The 15,506-nt window shown below is 39.4% G+C and overlaps 1 protein-coding gene across 1 annotated transcript in view; it reads left to right on the forward strand.

Moving 5' to 3' along the window:
- LOC112668486 (transmembrane 9 superfamily member 2-like) overlaps positions 1–15,506 on the forward strand; it is a 76,511-nt gene that overhangs the window by 50,423 nt on the left and 10,582 nt on the right. Inside the window, exons 13-16 of the mRNA XM_025460891.3 lie at positions 5,466–5,625; positions 9,498–9,646; positions 11,443–11,554; positions 14,154–14,325. Coding sequence (XP_025316676.3) covers positions 5,466–5,625; positions 9,498–9,646; positions 11,443–11,554; positions 14,154–14,325 — 593 coding nt within the window. The remainder of the gene's footprint in view (positions 1–5,465; positions 5,626–9,497; positions 9,647–11,442; positions 11,555–14,153; positions 14,326–15,506) is intronic.

The following is a 15,506-nucleotide window of genomic DNA, read 5'->3' on the forward strand; positions in this document are numbered from 1 at the left end:
CAACACAGATTTATAATGATTGCATTATGCAGTTGTCCTTTAAAGGCAAAAAAAGAGCTTCAAAAATATTTACTGATTATGGGATGTTGGGCAAGTGATTTTACCTCTCTCATCTTGGCTTTCCTCATCTGTACTATGCAAATCATGGTATTAGCTACTTCAAGGTTGCTGTGAGGATTAAATGGGATAATGTGTGTAATGGATTGGAAATGGTGCCTAGCATTAGTGCTAGGTATAAATGGTAGCTGTGGTTATTAGCTACTCTTCACTTCTGCTGTCATGCCTTTGCTCATGCTGTTCCATCTTTTTGTAATCACTTCTTTGCAATCCTCCAATGCCAAATTTCTATTCTTTTTTATGTCCCAGCTCAAATGCCATCACTTCCATGTTCTGGAATGTACAGCGTCTATTATCATTACTATAACACTTATCACAGTGTTCTTTAGATTGGGGTTATTTGTGATATACTTTATCTAATTGTGCATTCTAAAACTCACGAGGGTGAGTACTATGCCTTATTCTTCTATATCTTTCACAGTGTGTAACCATGTGCCTTATATAGAGGATAAGTGCCTTATATGGAATAAGTGCTCAGTAAATATCTACTGTATGACTGAATCAAGTGAATAATTTAAAAATGCAGAACAGATTCAATTTCCTAGTTCTGTTAGTAGAACTGAATGCTATTTTAAAGCAATAAGGCAGGCATGATACAAAGGACATATTTCCTTGAAGTGGCTTAGGGGCTCTCTTAGGTAGATGGGAGAGAGAATCACAAGGTACTGACATTTCTATTTCTTAGAATGTGGTAGATTGACTCATAGTATATATGCAAGTAGCTCATACACTGCCATAACTGTGCAGTGTAAAAATTTCTTTAGATTTAAAAGTAGAAGCATTTAGGCTAAGGGACACGTATGCTCCCTAAAAGAAATTAAAGAAAGGAAGATAAACCATATACTTTTTTTCATGTAACCCCAAAAGTGGTGTGTAGGAAAAGGAAGAGGTAGCATACTTTGATGCTATTTTACAATTAGAAAGAAGCAAGTCTGAACTCCAGCACTTACTATTAGGCCCTCAATTTTAGGAAAGTGGCTTTGGGAAGTCCTATAACCTTCCTGATTGTGCATTTCCTTGTCTGTCATGCCTGTGTTGCAGAGTCGTTCAGAGAAGTAAGTGAACTAATGGATTGTGAAATTGTTTTGTGAGCTATAAAGGATGTTTGGTCACTCTTCTGTGTTCCTACTGTTCTGTGTTTATCACCTGCTATCGCATTTCCCATGTTGTATTGTAATTTATTTGTTTATCTCTGTCTCCCACTAGGCTGAGCTTTTCAGAGCAAAGGTTTTCATTTATCTTTGAATGCCAGGGCCCAACACATAGGTACTCAATAAATGTTTGATGAATGTGTGGATAAGTGGTTCAGGTAGGAGATGAAACCAGATGACCTCTTTGGTTTCCTTTTAGTTTTGCTGTTTAAGATTCCATGGAAAGGTCTAGAAATAATTAGATATCAACAAAGGAAGAACCATTTAGAATATAAAAACTTGAAACTGAAGGGCAGTCACAGAATTGTTAAACACATATTAACATTCTAGAGTGTACTTTCAAAAGGGAAATTGTTGAGACGGGTTAATTGAGTTTATGTATAAGAAGGGAGGTTATGATTTGTCAAGTGAGAAGTAATTTTTCTTGCCATGGGATGATAACAGCTGAAATGAACCTCTCAAAAGCTAGGAAATTTGGCAGAGGAATATTGTGGCTGAACAAATTCATTAGAGCAGAAAGGTATTAAGAAACATTTGAAGAAGTATGGTTAAATCATAGGAAACCAGACTCCCTTATTAAGATGCCAGAAACTAATGAGACCTAAGGTGGAGGTTTACTGTTGATGCATTTGTTGTTGTTTGAAAGGGCTCCAAACCACAGGAGCAAGTGTGAGCCTTTAAAAGCACAATAGAAGTACCTACTGACATAGGTTTAGTAGGCGGAAGAGATCATATACTCAGGGGGGAGGGTGAAGCAGATATAGTAAAATGAAGGAAGAAATGGCTGAAGTTGGTTTATAATGAAAGATGCAGAACATCCAAAAAAAATGATCCTGAATGAGAAATTGGAGAAAAATAGCAAATAGGAAGGCAGCATTAAATCCTAGAACTGGAATAGACCTTGAGAGAACTGCCAACTAAAGAATTAACCAGAGATTCCCTAAACAGGAGACCTCAGTGCCTTACCTGGTGCATCATGATGTGGCTGATGCCACATTCCCTCTCTCTGGTCTTTGATGGAACGTCTGGGGGAAGAGAAGATAGATGTGATTGGCAGGGTGGGTTCCCACCACGGAGGCTTTAGGATAGCACAGTGGAATGGAAACAGCTTGCTTTTTAAAGAATCACACACACCTGAATTAGAATCCCAGCTCTGCTTCTTTTCAGCTGTCTGACCTTGAGCAAATTACTTAAATATCCCTAAAAGATATTAAGAAGCCCGTGTATTAAAGTAACTCCTATTTTTCACGTGCCTGGGTTGTTCATCTAATTTTTCTTTATTTTTTACCTGTTCATTTTTTTTCTTTTTTTCCTCCAGTTCTATTGAGAAATAATTGACATCCATTACTGTATAAGTTTAAGGCATACAGCATGATGGTTCAGTTTACATATACTATGAAATGGTGACCACAATAGGTTCAGCTCACATACATCATATCATATAGATACACTAAAAAGGAAGAGAAAGAAGAAAAAGAAAAACAATTCTCTCCTTGTGATGAGAACTCTTGGGACTGACACTCTTAACAGCTTCCCTATCTATCACAGAGCAGTGTTAGCAGAAGGTATCATGTTGTACATTATGTCCCCAGTATGTACTTATCACTGGAAATTTGTACTTTTGACTACCTTCCTCCCCCTACCCTGGCCCCAGTTGTACCTTTTGACTACCTTCCTCCCCCAACCCTGGCCCCAGTTAACCACAAGTCCAATATTTTTTATTTATGAGTTTGGTTTGCTTTTATTGTAAAGATTTATTTGAGGGCAGCCCCAGTGGCTCAGCAGTTTAGCGCCGCCTTCAGCCTGGGGTGTGATCCTGGAGACCCAGGATTGAGTCCCACGTTGGGGTCCCTGCATGGAGCCTGCTTCTCTCTCTGCCTGTGTCTCTGCCTCTCTCTCTGTGTGTGCCTCTTATGAATAAATAAATCAAATCTTTTTAAACAAAGATTTGAGAGAGATTAAAGGGTGAGAGAGAGAGAGGGAGCAAGCGAGTGAGCAGGGGACAGGGAGAAGGAGAGAAAGAGGAAGAGAATCCCAAGCATACCTCCCGCTGAGTGCAGGGGCCCACACCAGGCTGGATCTCACGACCCTGACATCATGACCCTAGCTGAAACCTAGGGTATGAAACCTAGGGTCATGATGCTAAACCAACTGAGCCATTCAGGCACCCCGAATTTGGTTTGCTTTTGTTTTTGTTTTAGATTCCATGTATAAGTGAGATCATATGGTTTTTGTCTTTCTCTAATTCCGTTAGCACAATGCCTTCGAGGTCCATCCATGTTGTTGCAAATGGTAGGATTTCCTCCATTTTTAGGCTGAATAATATTCCTCTGTATATATACACTACAACTACTTTATCCATTCATCTTTCGATGGGCGCTTAGGGTGTTTTCATTTCCTCTTCTCCTCCCCCGCCCTCCTCCTAATCCTCCTCCTCCTAACATTGTTAAGATATATCATTAGCTTTATGTTCCAACCCTTTTACTGAAATTTTCATTCCCACTGTCATATTTCCAATTCAAAAGAGCTCTTGTATTTCTCACCAGTCCTTAAAATGTCCTCTTGCTTCATGGTTGCAGTGGCTCCTCTGATCTCTCTGAGGATGTCAATCATAGATTTTTCTTTCTAAAGTTTTTCTTCTGAGCTTTAAGGACCTTCTCTAAGAGACTAGACCTTCAGTCTTCTGCTGGGGCCAGGAAGTTCTTTGGCTCTCCAGGGCGGGGGAGAGAATCTGAAGGTCTGTGAGTGCCTTAGGCTGACTTTCAACCAATCCTACTTTTATCCACTCCTCCCCTCCTGCTTACAGGGGCATCTGGTGCTACAAACACCTGAAACTTTTCTGGAGTTCTGTAGTATAACTTGAGTTGCCTCTAAGCTCTTCCTACAGACAACTTGGGGTACAGGTTTCCCAGTTCTACTACCTCAGTTACTACTTGTCCATTTGCTGTCTGCTTTCCAAAATTTGTTGCTAATGTCTTCTCTCCTGTATTGGACATCCTTATGTATTCGTGCCCCTTTATTTTTTTAAAGATTTTATTTATTTATTCATGAGAGACAGAGAGAGAGAGAGAGAGAGAGAGGCGCAGAGACACAAGCAGAGGGAGAAGCAGGCCCCATGCAGGGAGCCCGATGTGGGACTTGATCCTGGGACTCCAGGATCATGCCCTGGGCCAAAGGCAGGCACCAAACCGCTGGGCCACCCAGGGATCCCCCTATTCATGCCACTTTAAAGCTTCTTTACTTTTTTATCAGAGTTTTGAGGAGGGGGCAGAACCAAATGTGTGATATCAATCTGCCATCTTTAACCAAAGGACTCTCAGTGCTTCATATCTTTTACAGACATAATTTACATTTTAACCATCACCACATCATACAGATGCTCACCACTATGTACCTAGTCTCCTTGTCTCTAGTTTTTCTTCTCTCAGGTCTGTCCTTGGCCATCCTGCAGATCCATCTGCCAGGAAGACTGCACTATGTACCCCAGAGCTTTGAGTGTAAAAACCCTTCAGCTGCTTCCTGATGTTGCCAGCATCAAGTCGACGTTCCTTACCCTGATGTGCAAAGCCTCCCACAATCTAGCCTCTGCCCACCTTTTCAACCTCATCTTTTAGGCTTTCAGAAACACTCACATCCATACCCATACCCATACTTACCTGTAGCTTTGACCAAACTTGCCTGGAACAAAACAGGACACAGTAGCTGGGTGTGCCTGGTGATTTATCCAGTAGGTTGAGCAGCTAGCTGACATGTTGTGTTTGAGTGACTCATTTAAGCTCTCATTTTAAGTGAGCACATGTTGGGCTTGAGGCTCATAGCCCATTTCAGTCTAGGATTCTAAAATCTGTTTTTAGTATATGCATGCTCTTAATCATGTTCACTATATTGCCCATTGAGTTTTTCCATGGTGTATTACTCCACACCTTATTTATTTTCTGCTAGACTCTGGAGGTGCAAAGATGAGTAGGATGTGGAGATTATGTCTCATAATAAACTGCTGTCTTATTATATGGTATTGGGTTTAAGCTCCTGCTGAATGGCTGGGTTTTCACAGTGAGATTTAATATTCTCCTAGGGTTTAGCCTTGTCATTTATTATATCCTTCCCACCAAAAAATGTTCTGACATTCACATCAAATATGATTATAGCATTTTCCTGAAGGTGTATTGTTTCCTGACGACATTTTTTTCTCCCTAGTATCGTCTTTGTCGACCTCTTCATTATGAACCTGATCCTTTGGGTGGAAGGATCATCAGCTGCCATCTCCTTCAGTACTCTCATAGGTATCCTTGCGATGTGGTTTGGAATTTCTGTACCATTAACATTTTTGGGTGCATACTTTGGAAGCAAGAAAAAGGTAAATTTGTGAAATACTGCTTTTGACCATTGATGTCTAAAATAATCTCAATGTGTATATACATGTATATACATGGAATGGAAAATATACCATAGGTGAAAACTGTGAAGACTGATAATTTTGGAATAAAAGATTAAAAAATTTTTTAAAATGAAACACAGTAATGCTTCAAAAGACACTATTTAATGGGCTTCCTACTTTATGGATTGTTTATATTTCTGTCTCTCTCTGTTGGATGAAATTAAAGGGATAAATTGTTGGAAGGCTGACTTTAACAAAGTCAGAAAAGTAATAAGATTATATAGCAGGGGAAGAAAGCCAAGATACAGTCCCTAAAATGGAGCTGTTCAGTTTATAGGTTTGAAGTCAGCCTATTCCATGCATAGGGTAAAGGAGCAGGATACCAAAAAGACTAAATGAGGCCACACTGCAAAAGGATTGTACAAAGATATAGTGTGAGTTTGCAGGGGAGAAATCAGACAAGATCAAACAGGAGCTGGAGTTCCACACAGAGCAGAAAAAAGAAAAAGGTCTGAAAACTGACACATTTTAAGAGAAATTCTTTTTTTTTCAATTTTAATTAAATTCTAGTTAGTGAACATATACTGTAATATTAGTTCCAGGAGTAGAATCCAGTGATTCATCACTTACATCTAACACCCAGTATTCTCATCACAAGTGCCCTCCTTAATGCCCATCCCCACCCGCTTCCCTCCAGCAACCCTCCGTTTGTTCTCTATTGTTAAGAGTCTTATGGTTTGCTTCTTTCTCTCTTTTTCCTCTTCTCCTATGTTCATCTGTTTTGCTTCTTAAATTCCACATATGAATGAGATCACATGGCATTTGTTTTTCTCTGACTGGCTTATTTAGCTTAGCATAATATATTCTAGCTCCATCCACATGGTTGCAAATGGCAAGGTTTCATTCTTTTTAATGACTGAGTAATGTTCCATTGTGTCTGTCTATATATATATAAAGAGAGAGACAGATGAATGTCCACTCATCTGGGTTCTTTCTATATTTTGGCCATTGTGGTCATTGCTGCTATAAACATTCAGATGTATGTACCCCTTTGAGTTCGTATTTTTCTATTCTTTGGGTAAATACCTAGTAGTGCAGTTGCTGGGTTCTAGGGTAGTTCTATATTTTTTAAGATTTTATTTATTTATTTGAGAGAGAGAGAGCGAGAGAGCGAGACAGCGAGAGCACAAGCAGGGGGAGGGGCAGATGGAGAGGGAGAAACAGGGAGCCTGATGGAGGGCTTGACCCAGGACCCTGGGATCATGACTCGAGCCAAAGGCAGATGCTTAACTGAACCATCCAGTTGCCCCGGGTGGTTCTATTTTTTTTGCATATTTTTTATTGGAGTTCTATTTGCCAAAATATAGCATAACACCCAGTGCTCATCCCGTCAAGGGCCTCCCTCAGTGCCCGTCACCCAGTCACCCCATCCTTCCGCCCACCTCCCTTTCCACTACCCCTTGTTCGTTTCCCAGAATTAGATGTCTCTCATGTTCTGTCACCCTCACTGATATTTCCCACTCATTTTCTCTCCTTTCCCCTTTATTCCCTTTCACTATTTTTTATATTCCCCAAATGAATGAGAACATATAATGTTTGTCCTTCTCTGATTGACTTATTTCACTCAGCATAATACCCTCCAGTTCCATCCAGGTTGAAGCAAATGGTGGGTATTTGTTGTTTCTAATGGCTGAGGAATATTCCATTGTATACATAGACCACATCTTCTTTATGCATTCATCTTTTGATGGACACTGAGGCTCCTTCCACAGTTTGACTATTGTGGACATTGCTGCTATAAACATTGGGGTGCAGGTGTCCTGCCATTTCACTGCATCTGTATCTTTGGGGTAAATCCGCAGCAGTGCAATTGCTGGGTGGTAGGACAGTTCTATTTTTAACTCTTTGAGGAACCTCCACACAGTTTTCCAGAGTGGCTGCACCAGTTCACATTCCCACCAACAGTGCAAGAGGGTTCCCCTTTCTCCACATCCTTGCCAATACATGCTGTTTCTTGTGTTGTTAATTTTAGCCATTCTAACTTGTGTGAGGTGATATTTCATTGTGGTTTTGATTTGTATTTCCATGACGATGAGTGATGTTGAACGTCTTTCCTTGTGTCTGTTGGCCATCTGGATGTCTTTGGAAAATGTTTCTTCATGTCTTCTGCCCATTTCTTAACTGGATTATTTATCTTTTGGGTGTTGAGCTTGATAAACTCTTCATAGATTTTGGATACTAGCCCTTTATCAGCTATATCATTTGCAAATAATTTCTGCCATTCTGTAGGCTGCCTTTTAGTTTTGTTGTTTCCTTTGTTGTGCAGAATCTTTGTATCTTGATGAAGTCTCAATAGTTTATTTTTGCCTTTGTTTCCCTTGCCTTCAGCGACATGTCTAATAAGCAGTTGCTATGGCTGAGCAAAGAAGTTGCTGCCTGTGTTCTCCTCTAGGATTTGATGGTTTACTGTCTCACATTTAGCTCTCTCATCCATTCTGAGTTTATTTTTGTGTGTAGTGTAAGAAAGTGGTACATTTTCATTCCTCTGCATCTTGCTGTCCAGTTTTCCCAATACCATTTTGTTGAAGAGACTGTCTCTTTTCCAATGGATATTCTTTCCTGTTTTGTCAAAGGTTAGTTGACCATAGAGTTGAGGGTCCGTTTCTGGGTTCTCTTTTCTGTTCCATGGATCTATGTGTCTGTTTTTTTTTGTACCAGTACCATGCTGTCTTGATGACTACAGCTTTGTAATATAGCTTGATGTCTGGAACTGTGATGTCTCCAGGTTTTCTTTTATTTTTCATGATTTCTTTGGTTATTTGGGGTCTTTTGTGGTTCCATACAAATTTTAGGGTTGTCTGTTCTAGCTCTGTGAAAAATGCTGTTGGTATTTTGATAGGGATTGCATTATATGTATAGATTTCTTTGGGTAGTATAGACATTTTAACAGTGTTTGTTCTTCCAATCCATGAGCATGGAACATTTTTCCATTTCTTTGTGTTCTCTTCAATTTCTTTCATCAATGATCTATAGTTTTCAGAGTACAGATCTTTTACCTCTTTGGTTAAGTTTATTCCTAGGTATCTCATTGTTTTTGGTGCAGTTGCAAATGGGATCGATTCCTTGATTTCTTTTTCTGCTGCTTCATTATTGATGTATAGAAATGCAACCAATTTCTATATATTGATGTATAGAAATGCAACCGATTTCTATACATTGGTTTTATATCTTGAAACTTTGCCGAGTTCATGAATTAATTCTAGCATTTTTTTGGTTGAGTCTTTTGGGTTTTCCACACATTCTGAGAGGGCTTTTTGAAATTAATTACTTCATATTGGAATAATCACCACAAAACCTTGTCCAGTCTCTCCCTTGAAACTGATAGGAAAGCATAAACATCCTTATTGTCTAGCTGTGTGCTTTCTAGTATCATGGTCACTAGCCGCATGCGACTTTCGAGTGCTTGAGATGTGGCTAGTTCCAAATTGGTAAATGCTGCAAGGAAGTGTAAAAAAACACAGTGGATTTCAAACAGAACAACAAAACATAAAACATCTATTTAATAATTTTTATATTGATGACAAATTTAACTGAGAATATTTGGGCATGTTGGAGTGAAATGAATATTTCATAAATTAATTTCACCTGTTTCTTTTCACTTTTTAAGATTTAGCTTGTAAAATATTTAAAACTGTAAGTATGGCTTGCATTACATTTCTATTTCACAGTGTTGGTCTAGCCTCTGACCACATGTCCTGTCCTGATTCAGGATTTTGTGTTGTGATTATATGTATATAAATTCACTTCAATTTCATGTCATTCTGATTTTCACTTAATTTCTTTTGGAGCAGTTTAGGTGTCCAGTTCACACAAACCAGATTCCCCGTCATGTTCCTCAGCAGACTTTCTTAACGAAACCACTTTTTGGCATCGTCATTGGTGGCATTTTACCCTTTGGCTGTATTTTCATCCAACTCTTTTTCATTCTAAACAGCATTTGGTGAGTAATGTATCTTCAGAAATCTCAAAAAAATCTTAACTGTTGATCAATTAATTTTCCTGTATTCCAAGGAGATTAAATTCTGGTGTGGTAAAACTTCATTTGCTCTCCCCCCCCCAGCTTTATTCAGGAAATAGCGATCTGACCCCATGGGAATTTCTTAGGGAACTCAGACTTAATTCACAAGTTTTAAAAGACACTTTTTGATGGAAATTTCTATGCGAGTTTCCTTTTTTTAAAGTAATAACCTCTTGTTAAGCCTTTCCAGATGACTTAAAATTGGCTCACACTCTACTTCCCTGAGCCTTTGCAGGGGGTGGGGCAGGGGTGTCCCTTGAAAGGAGGCGCTGAAAAATGGGAAAAAGCAGCCCTGATGTGTATCTCTTTTCCATACTGACCTTCCATGCACGATTTCAGAGTTCCTCTGCTAAAAATACTTTGGGTCTTCATCTGTACTGAGCCGTAAGTAATGTTTTTCTGCTTTCCTTTCTGTCAACTGTTAGCTCTGGTGTCAGGATGCCTACTCCTTACAGCTTTCCTCTTTTTATTTGCCACTTTGAACCTGTCGTGGTTTAAGAATTTTGATCTGTAAAGTAAGAACCCGGACTCTCTGATGCAAATGCGACAGCTTCAGCTTCTCCAAGTCACTTTTTTCTTAATTCCTGATTCTTGACTGTATTCTGGTTTCAGGAGCAGGTCGAGTGGGGTGGTACTGCAGAGGGAGTTTTGGAGATGGGGCAAAGGCACCATAAAATCAAATGCAGTAGCCAGCTGTGTTTAGGACATTTTTCATCCCAATGCAATCTTTCAGATACAGCTTTCAAGTAATCAAAAGTTAGGCTTAATCATATCATGCACATTAATTGCTCACCTTTTAAACAACATTGTGCCAAATTTGTTTAAAAGATAAGCAATAAAATCTGTTACCTTGTCAGCAAATAAATATTTAACATGCTGCAAAATAGATTATAGCAACTGTGTTTTCCAGATGTTTTTGATGGGAGAATAATTTTAAAGTGAAAACTGGAAGTCTTCAGACAAGCTTTGTTTCAATGAAAAAGAGTGTGCAACTTTGTGTATGTTCATTATCTATAGAGATGATTCTCCCCAAGTCCTGTCCCTTGGCCTTGTGCCCAGGTATATATTCTGCAGGAGTTTTTAAAATGGGATATTGATTGGTTCCTCAGTTTCTTTTCTTCAGGAGGCTTTTAAAATTACTCCTCCCAGTTTAGTTAGCTCGGCTCTATAATAACGGAAAAAAAATGGCTTTCTTCCTCCCAAGTCTCACATAAATATAATCCACACATGAAGCTTTAAGAAGAGGTGTGTCTGAAAGTATATTTAATAGAATTATGTGTGCTGTGCTATCAAAACCTATTGGGGAAGGCTGCATGTCAATAGACCTTCAACGGCCAAGGATTTGAGTCTGTGATTTTCTGTTGTGTAACATAGTTGCTGGTATTCATGGTATTTGCAATTTTCCATTGCTAAAGGGAAAGTGTAGATTAAAATGTGCAGAAAGAAAATGATAGAGATAATGATGGGTCTCACGTGAATCCTAAATTGTATGAGCAGGGAATTATGGGTAAGTAGCCACACAGATGCGCACTGGACAAGATCTGGCAGAAGTCTGAAGCCACACGGGTCAGGGCATATGTTTTGGGTACTGGATGTATAGATAAAGGTTGGGAACGCATGGCTAAGGTTCGAGAAGTGTGGCCATGTCCCATGTGGATTCGGATCAGGCTCTCCGTGTATTGTGAAGTTAATTTTAAAGCTGTCATTTTCATTTTCAGGTCTCATCAGTTGTACTTCATGTTTGGCTTCCTTTTCTTGGTCTTTATAATTCTCCTGATTACCTGCTCAGAAGCTACAGTTCTGCTGTGTTATTTCCACTTGTGCGCTGAGGTAAAGACCTAAGAAGTGAACGCATTTTCTGTTTCCAAAACTCGCATTATTGGAATTAGAAGCCTGTGTTGAGCAAGAAATTGAAACAACTGCTAACTGCATGGTTTCTACAACATGGGATCAGTTTTATATTGTGTTTTCCTGATGACACATTTTGATTTTGATGCAGCTATCAAGTTAATGCGACTTTGATGGAAGATTTAAACAGAAAGCAATTTCTCTCTGGCTAGTTACAATAATTGCTGCATAATATTCAGTTAGCATAGAAAAATATAGGGAACTGATTTGATATTTAGACATATAAAAGATCTGGTTCAATGGGTTTTTTTTCTTGACAATTAAAATTTTTACCACGTAGGCCAGCAGTGTGTTTTATGGGTTTGAGATTGCTGCTAAAGGCCCTTTCTCTAATTTTCATTTCATTGCCTTTTGGTTACCATGGACATAAATAACTCTGTTTACCCTACTCCACCCCCATTTTTTTTCTGATGTCATTCTGTATAACTAAGGTGGTAGTGAAAATTATTTTCTGAAAACCCCTACATTTTTCTTGTTTTGGTAGTTAAATGAGACTCTCTAAAGGTGACAATAGAAAGTTTAGGGAATGATTATCATATACATGATGTCTTAGAGCGTTTTCTTCTTGAGCGATAGGTAAAAGGATAAAAAACTTGAATTTTGTATATGTTATACTTAGCTTCTCATTAATTCTATGATACATTTTTGTCATAGAAAATCTGCAACAATCATGAATGAAATATACACCCATAGGCATATAATGTATATATTTCTATGTCTTAGGTGGGGTACATGGGTGGCTCAGTCAGTTAAGCATCCAACTTTTGATCTCAGCACAGCTCTTGAACTCAGGGTCGAGTTCAAGTCCTGCATTGGGCTCCATGCTTTATGTGGAGCCTACTAAAGAGATTAAAAAAGAAATGTTTTGGAGGTTCCCAAGACCACACATACATTTGGCGGTTCACTGGAAGGACTCATGGGACTCAGCACAGGGATGTATGCATGGCTAGGGCTGTTAGAGCCAAAGGACACACAACAGTATCAGCAAGGGGAAAAAAAAAACAGGTGAAGCCTGGGGAAATCCATGTACAGTCTTACTAAGCATTCTCTTTTCCATAAGAAGTTACATCAGGTGTACTCCTTTCTTCAGCAGTAAAAAAAAAAAAAAAAAAAAAAATAGGGATCCCTGGGTGGCGCAGCGGTTTAGCACCTGCCTTTGGCCCAGAGCACGATCCTGGAGACCCGGGATCGAATCCCACGTCGGGCTCCCGGTGCATGGAGCCTGCTTCTCCCTCTGCCTATGTCTTTGCCTCTCTCTCTCTCTCTGTGTGACTATCATAAATAAATAAAAATTAAAAAAATAGTAATATATGTGCAATGTTTGGGCCCAAGGAAGCCCATTAGAGACTTCGTATCCAAGGTCTTCATTAGGAGCTGGTCACATAGGCACCCTCTGCCTAGCAACTACAAAAATTCCAGACTCCCAAAAGAAAAGCAAGTGCTCATCATAAATCACAATGTACAGTTTAGGTATAGCAAGCCACTCTTATCAGTCAGGGAATGATTAAATGCCAAATTCCCAGATGTAAGCCAAGGGCCAACCTTGCAAGCAGGCCCCTCTAAAGATAGTAACTTCAGACCTGCTATGTTAACTGTCTTCTGCACTGTAAGTCCCCTTGACCCTTGCTTTTACAAGTGAAATTTCTTTCTTTCTTTCCTTCTTTCTTTCTTTCTTTCTTTCTTTCTTTCTTTCTTTCTTTCTTCCTTCCTTCCTTCCTTCCTTCCTTCCTTCCTTCCTCCCTCCCTCCCTCAGTTCTTTCTTTCTTTCTTTCTTTCTTCTTTCTTTCTTTCTTTCTTTCTTTCTTTCTTTTGTAGGCTCCACACGCAATATGGGGCTCAAACTCAACCTTGGGATCAAGAGTCGCAGGCTCGACCCACTGAGCCAGCTAGGCACCTCTCCAGTTAAATTAGTATCAGTGGGAGTCTGTGGGGCAGGGTGAGGCTAACCTGAATATTGACCTCAGTCATGGTTCCATGGGTCCCGAATTGAGCCGGGTAAAATAAATCACATTTGCCATCAAGCTCTATCTGAAATTTCTATACTAACCTATTCCTACCTGGCCTGAGCCCAGTGCGGCTTTGGCAGGGAAATTGAAGCGACGTGAAAGCCTTCCAAGGTGGAGACACTGCCCTGATAGAAAGGATGTGTGCATTACAAGTGCAGACCCCGAGGGCACACGTGGTCTCCCTGGAAACAGAGGGTTTATAAATGTGAAGGCACCCCATGCAGACATATATTAGTCAGTGTCTACCACATTACATTTCTTATAAAACTTCCCCTTTTATTTCTTTTACTCCATAATCTAACACGGCCTGTTTTTTTTTTTTAAGATTTTATTTATTCATTCATGACAGACAGAGAGAGAGAGAGAGGCAGAGACACAGGCAGAGGGAGAAGCAGGCTCCATGCAGGGAGCCCAGAACGGGGCCTGTTTTGTGTGGTTTGTCATTACAGTAATTGCTAACCCTTTTATAATTAGATTTCACCTAAAAAGTTGTTTTTTTCTGCTTCTTTTGCCAGGATTACCACTGGTGGTGGAGAGCTTTTTTTACCAGCAGTTTCACGGCTGTTTATCTTTTTATGTATGCGGTTCATTACTTCTTGACCAAACTTCAAATCACTGGCATTGCAAGCATCATTTTATACTTTGGGTACATGATGGTTATGGTCCTGATTTTCTTCCTTTTCACAGGTAACCATAGAATTATTTCACACATTTCAGACTCTCTGAAGAGACTTGGAGATAGTCCTAATGTAATAACCATCAATTAGCAATTAATGGAAGGAATAGGGAACAAAGTCATCATGTTCATTTTTATGCTTTGGGGATAAAAGATTGCAAAGCCTGGGGAACTGGAGGGACCTTATGTACTTAGCTTCCAGGTTGTCCCTTGTGAATGTCTTTAAACAGTAGGGATGTCTTCCAAAGCACAGAAAGGGTTATGTGTAATCACCTTTGAATAGCCTCCAAGCATAAACATTAACTGGCTTGAATAACTTTTAAATTAACAAAAATAGATTAAGTAAATGTGTGGTCATATAAGCAATTAGAGGCGGGGGACAAGATGTATACCTCTCAGGATTACTCATTTGGGGTTGTTATTTGGGTTTCAGATGAGATGGCAACTCTCATTTAGATTAATGCTTAACGTAGGCGACAAATTGAATGGTTTTTAAGATGATCCAGTTAGAGAAATAATTAAATTGGAGAGCTTGGAATCCTTTTCAGGATGAGCGAGGCAGCGTTCCACTCTATCTGCCTCACTTTTTTAAAAAATAGAGATTTTATTTTTAAGTAATCTCCATAAACCACATGGGGCTCGAACTTACAACCCCAAGATCTAGGGTCCCATGCTTCACCAACCCAGCCAGCCTGGCGCCCCTCTACTTGCTTCACTTTTAAGTTCTGGTTTTTGCTCAAGTCATATGATGTATGTAGGTCACTTGGACAAATTTCAAGTATTGTCTCTGATTTGAACTCTCAGGTTCAACAGATTCGTAAAAATCAACAGTGGAAATTTGTCAGAAATTAGAGACTTAAGGCAATTGTAAGTGTTACTTGAGAAACCAAAGCATCTTGGAGATGGCTCATTTTTAAATATTGTATTACCTGTGAACTTCCAGTCTCAACTCCTCAGTACACAGAAGACTGTGCAGGATTCTTCTCATCTCTCCGACACTAGATGTTCTATTTAAACCTGAAGGCCTGAGAATGTCTCACCATTCTAGTCTAACCAGGCTCCTCATATGTTTTCCAGTTTTCCTAACTTTGTATTGAAATAGACACACAGAGAAGTGCATACAACACATGTGTGCAGCTCAATGAGTTATTGCAAAGTGAACCTACTTTTGTAACTACTGCCAGTGTTAATA

This window comes from Canis lupus, chromosome X (genome assembly GCF_003254725.2).
Source record: "Canis lupus dingo isolate Sandy chromosome X, ASM325472v2, whole genome shotgun sequence".
NCBI classification, from domain to species: Eukaryota; Metazoa; Chordata; class Mammalia; order Carnivora; family Canidae; genus Canis; species Canis lupus.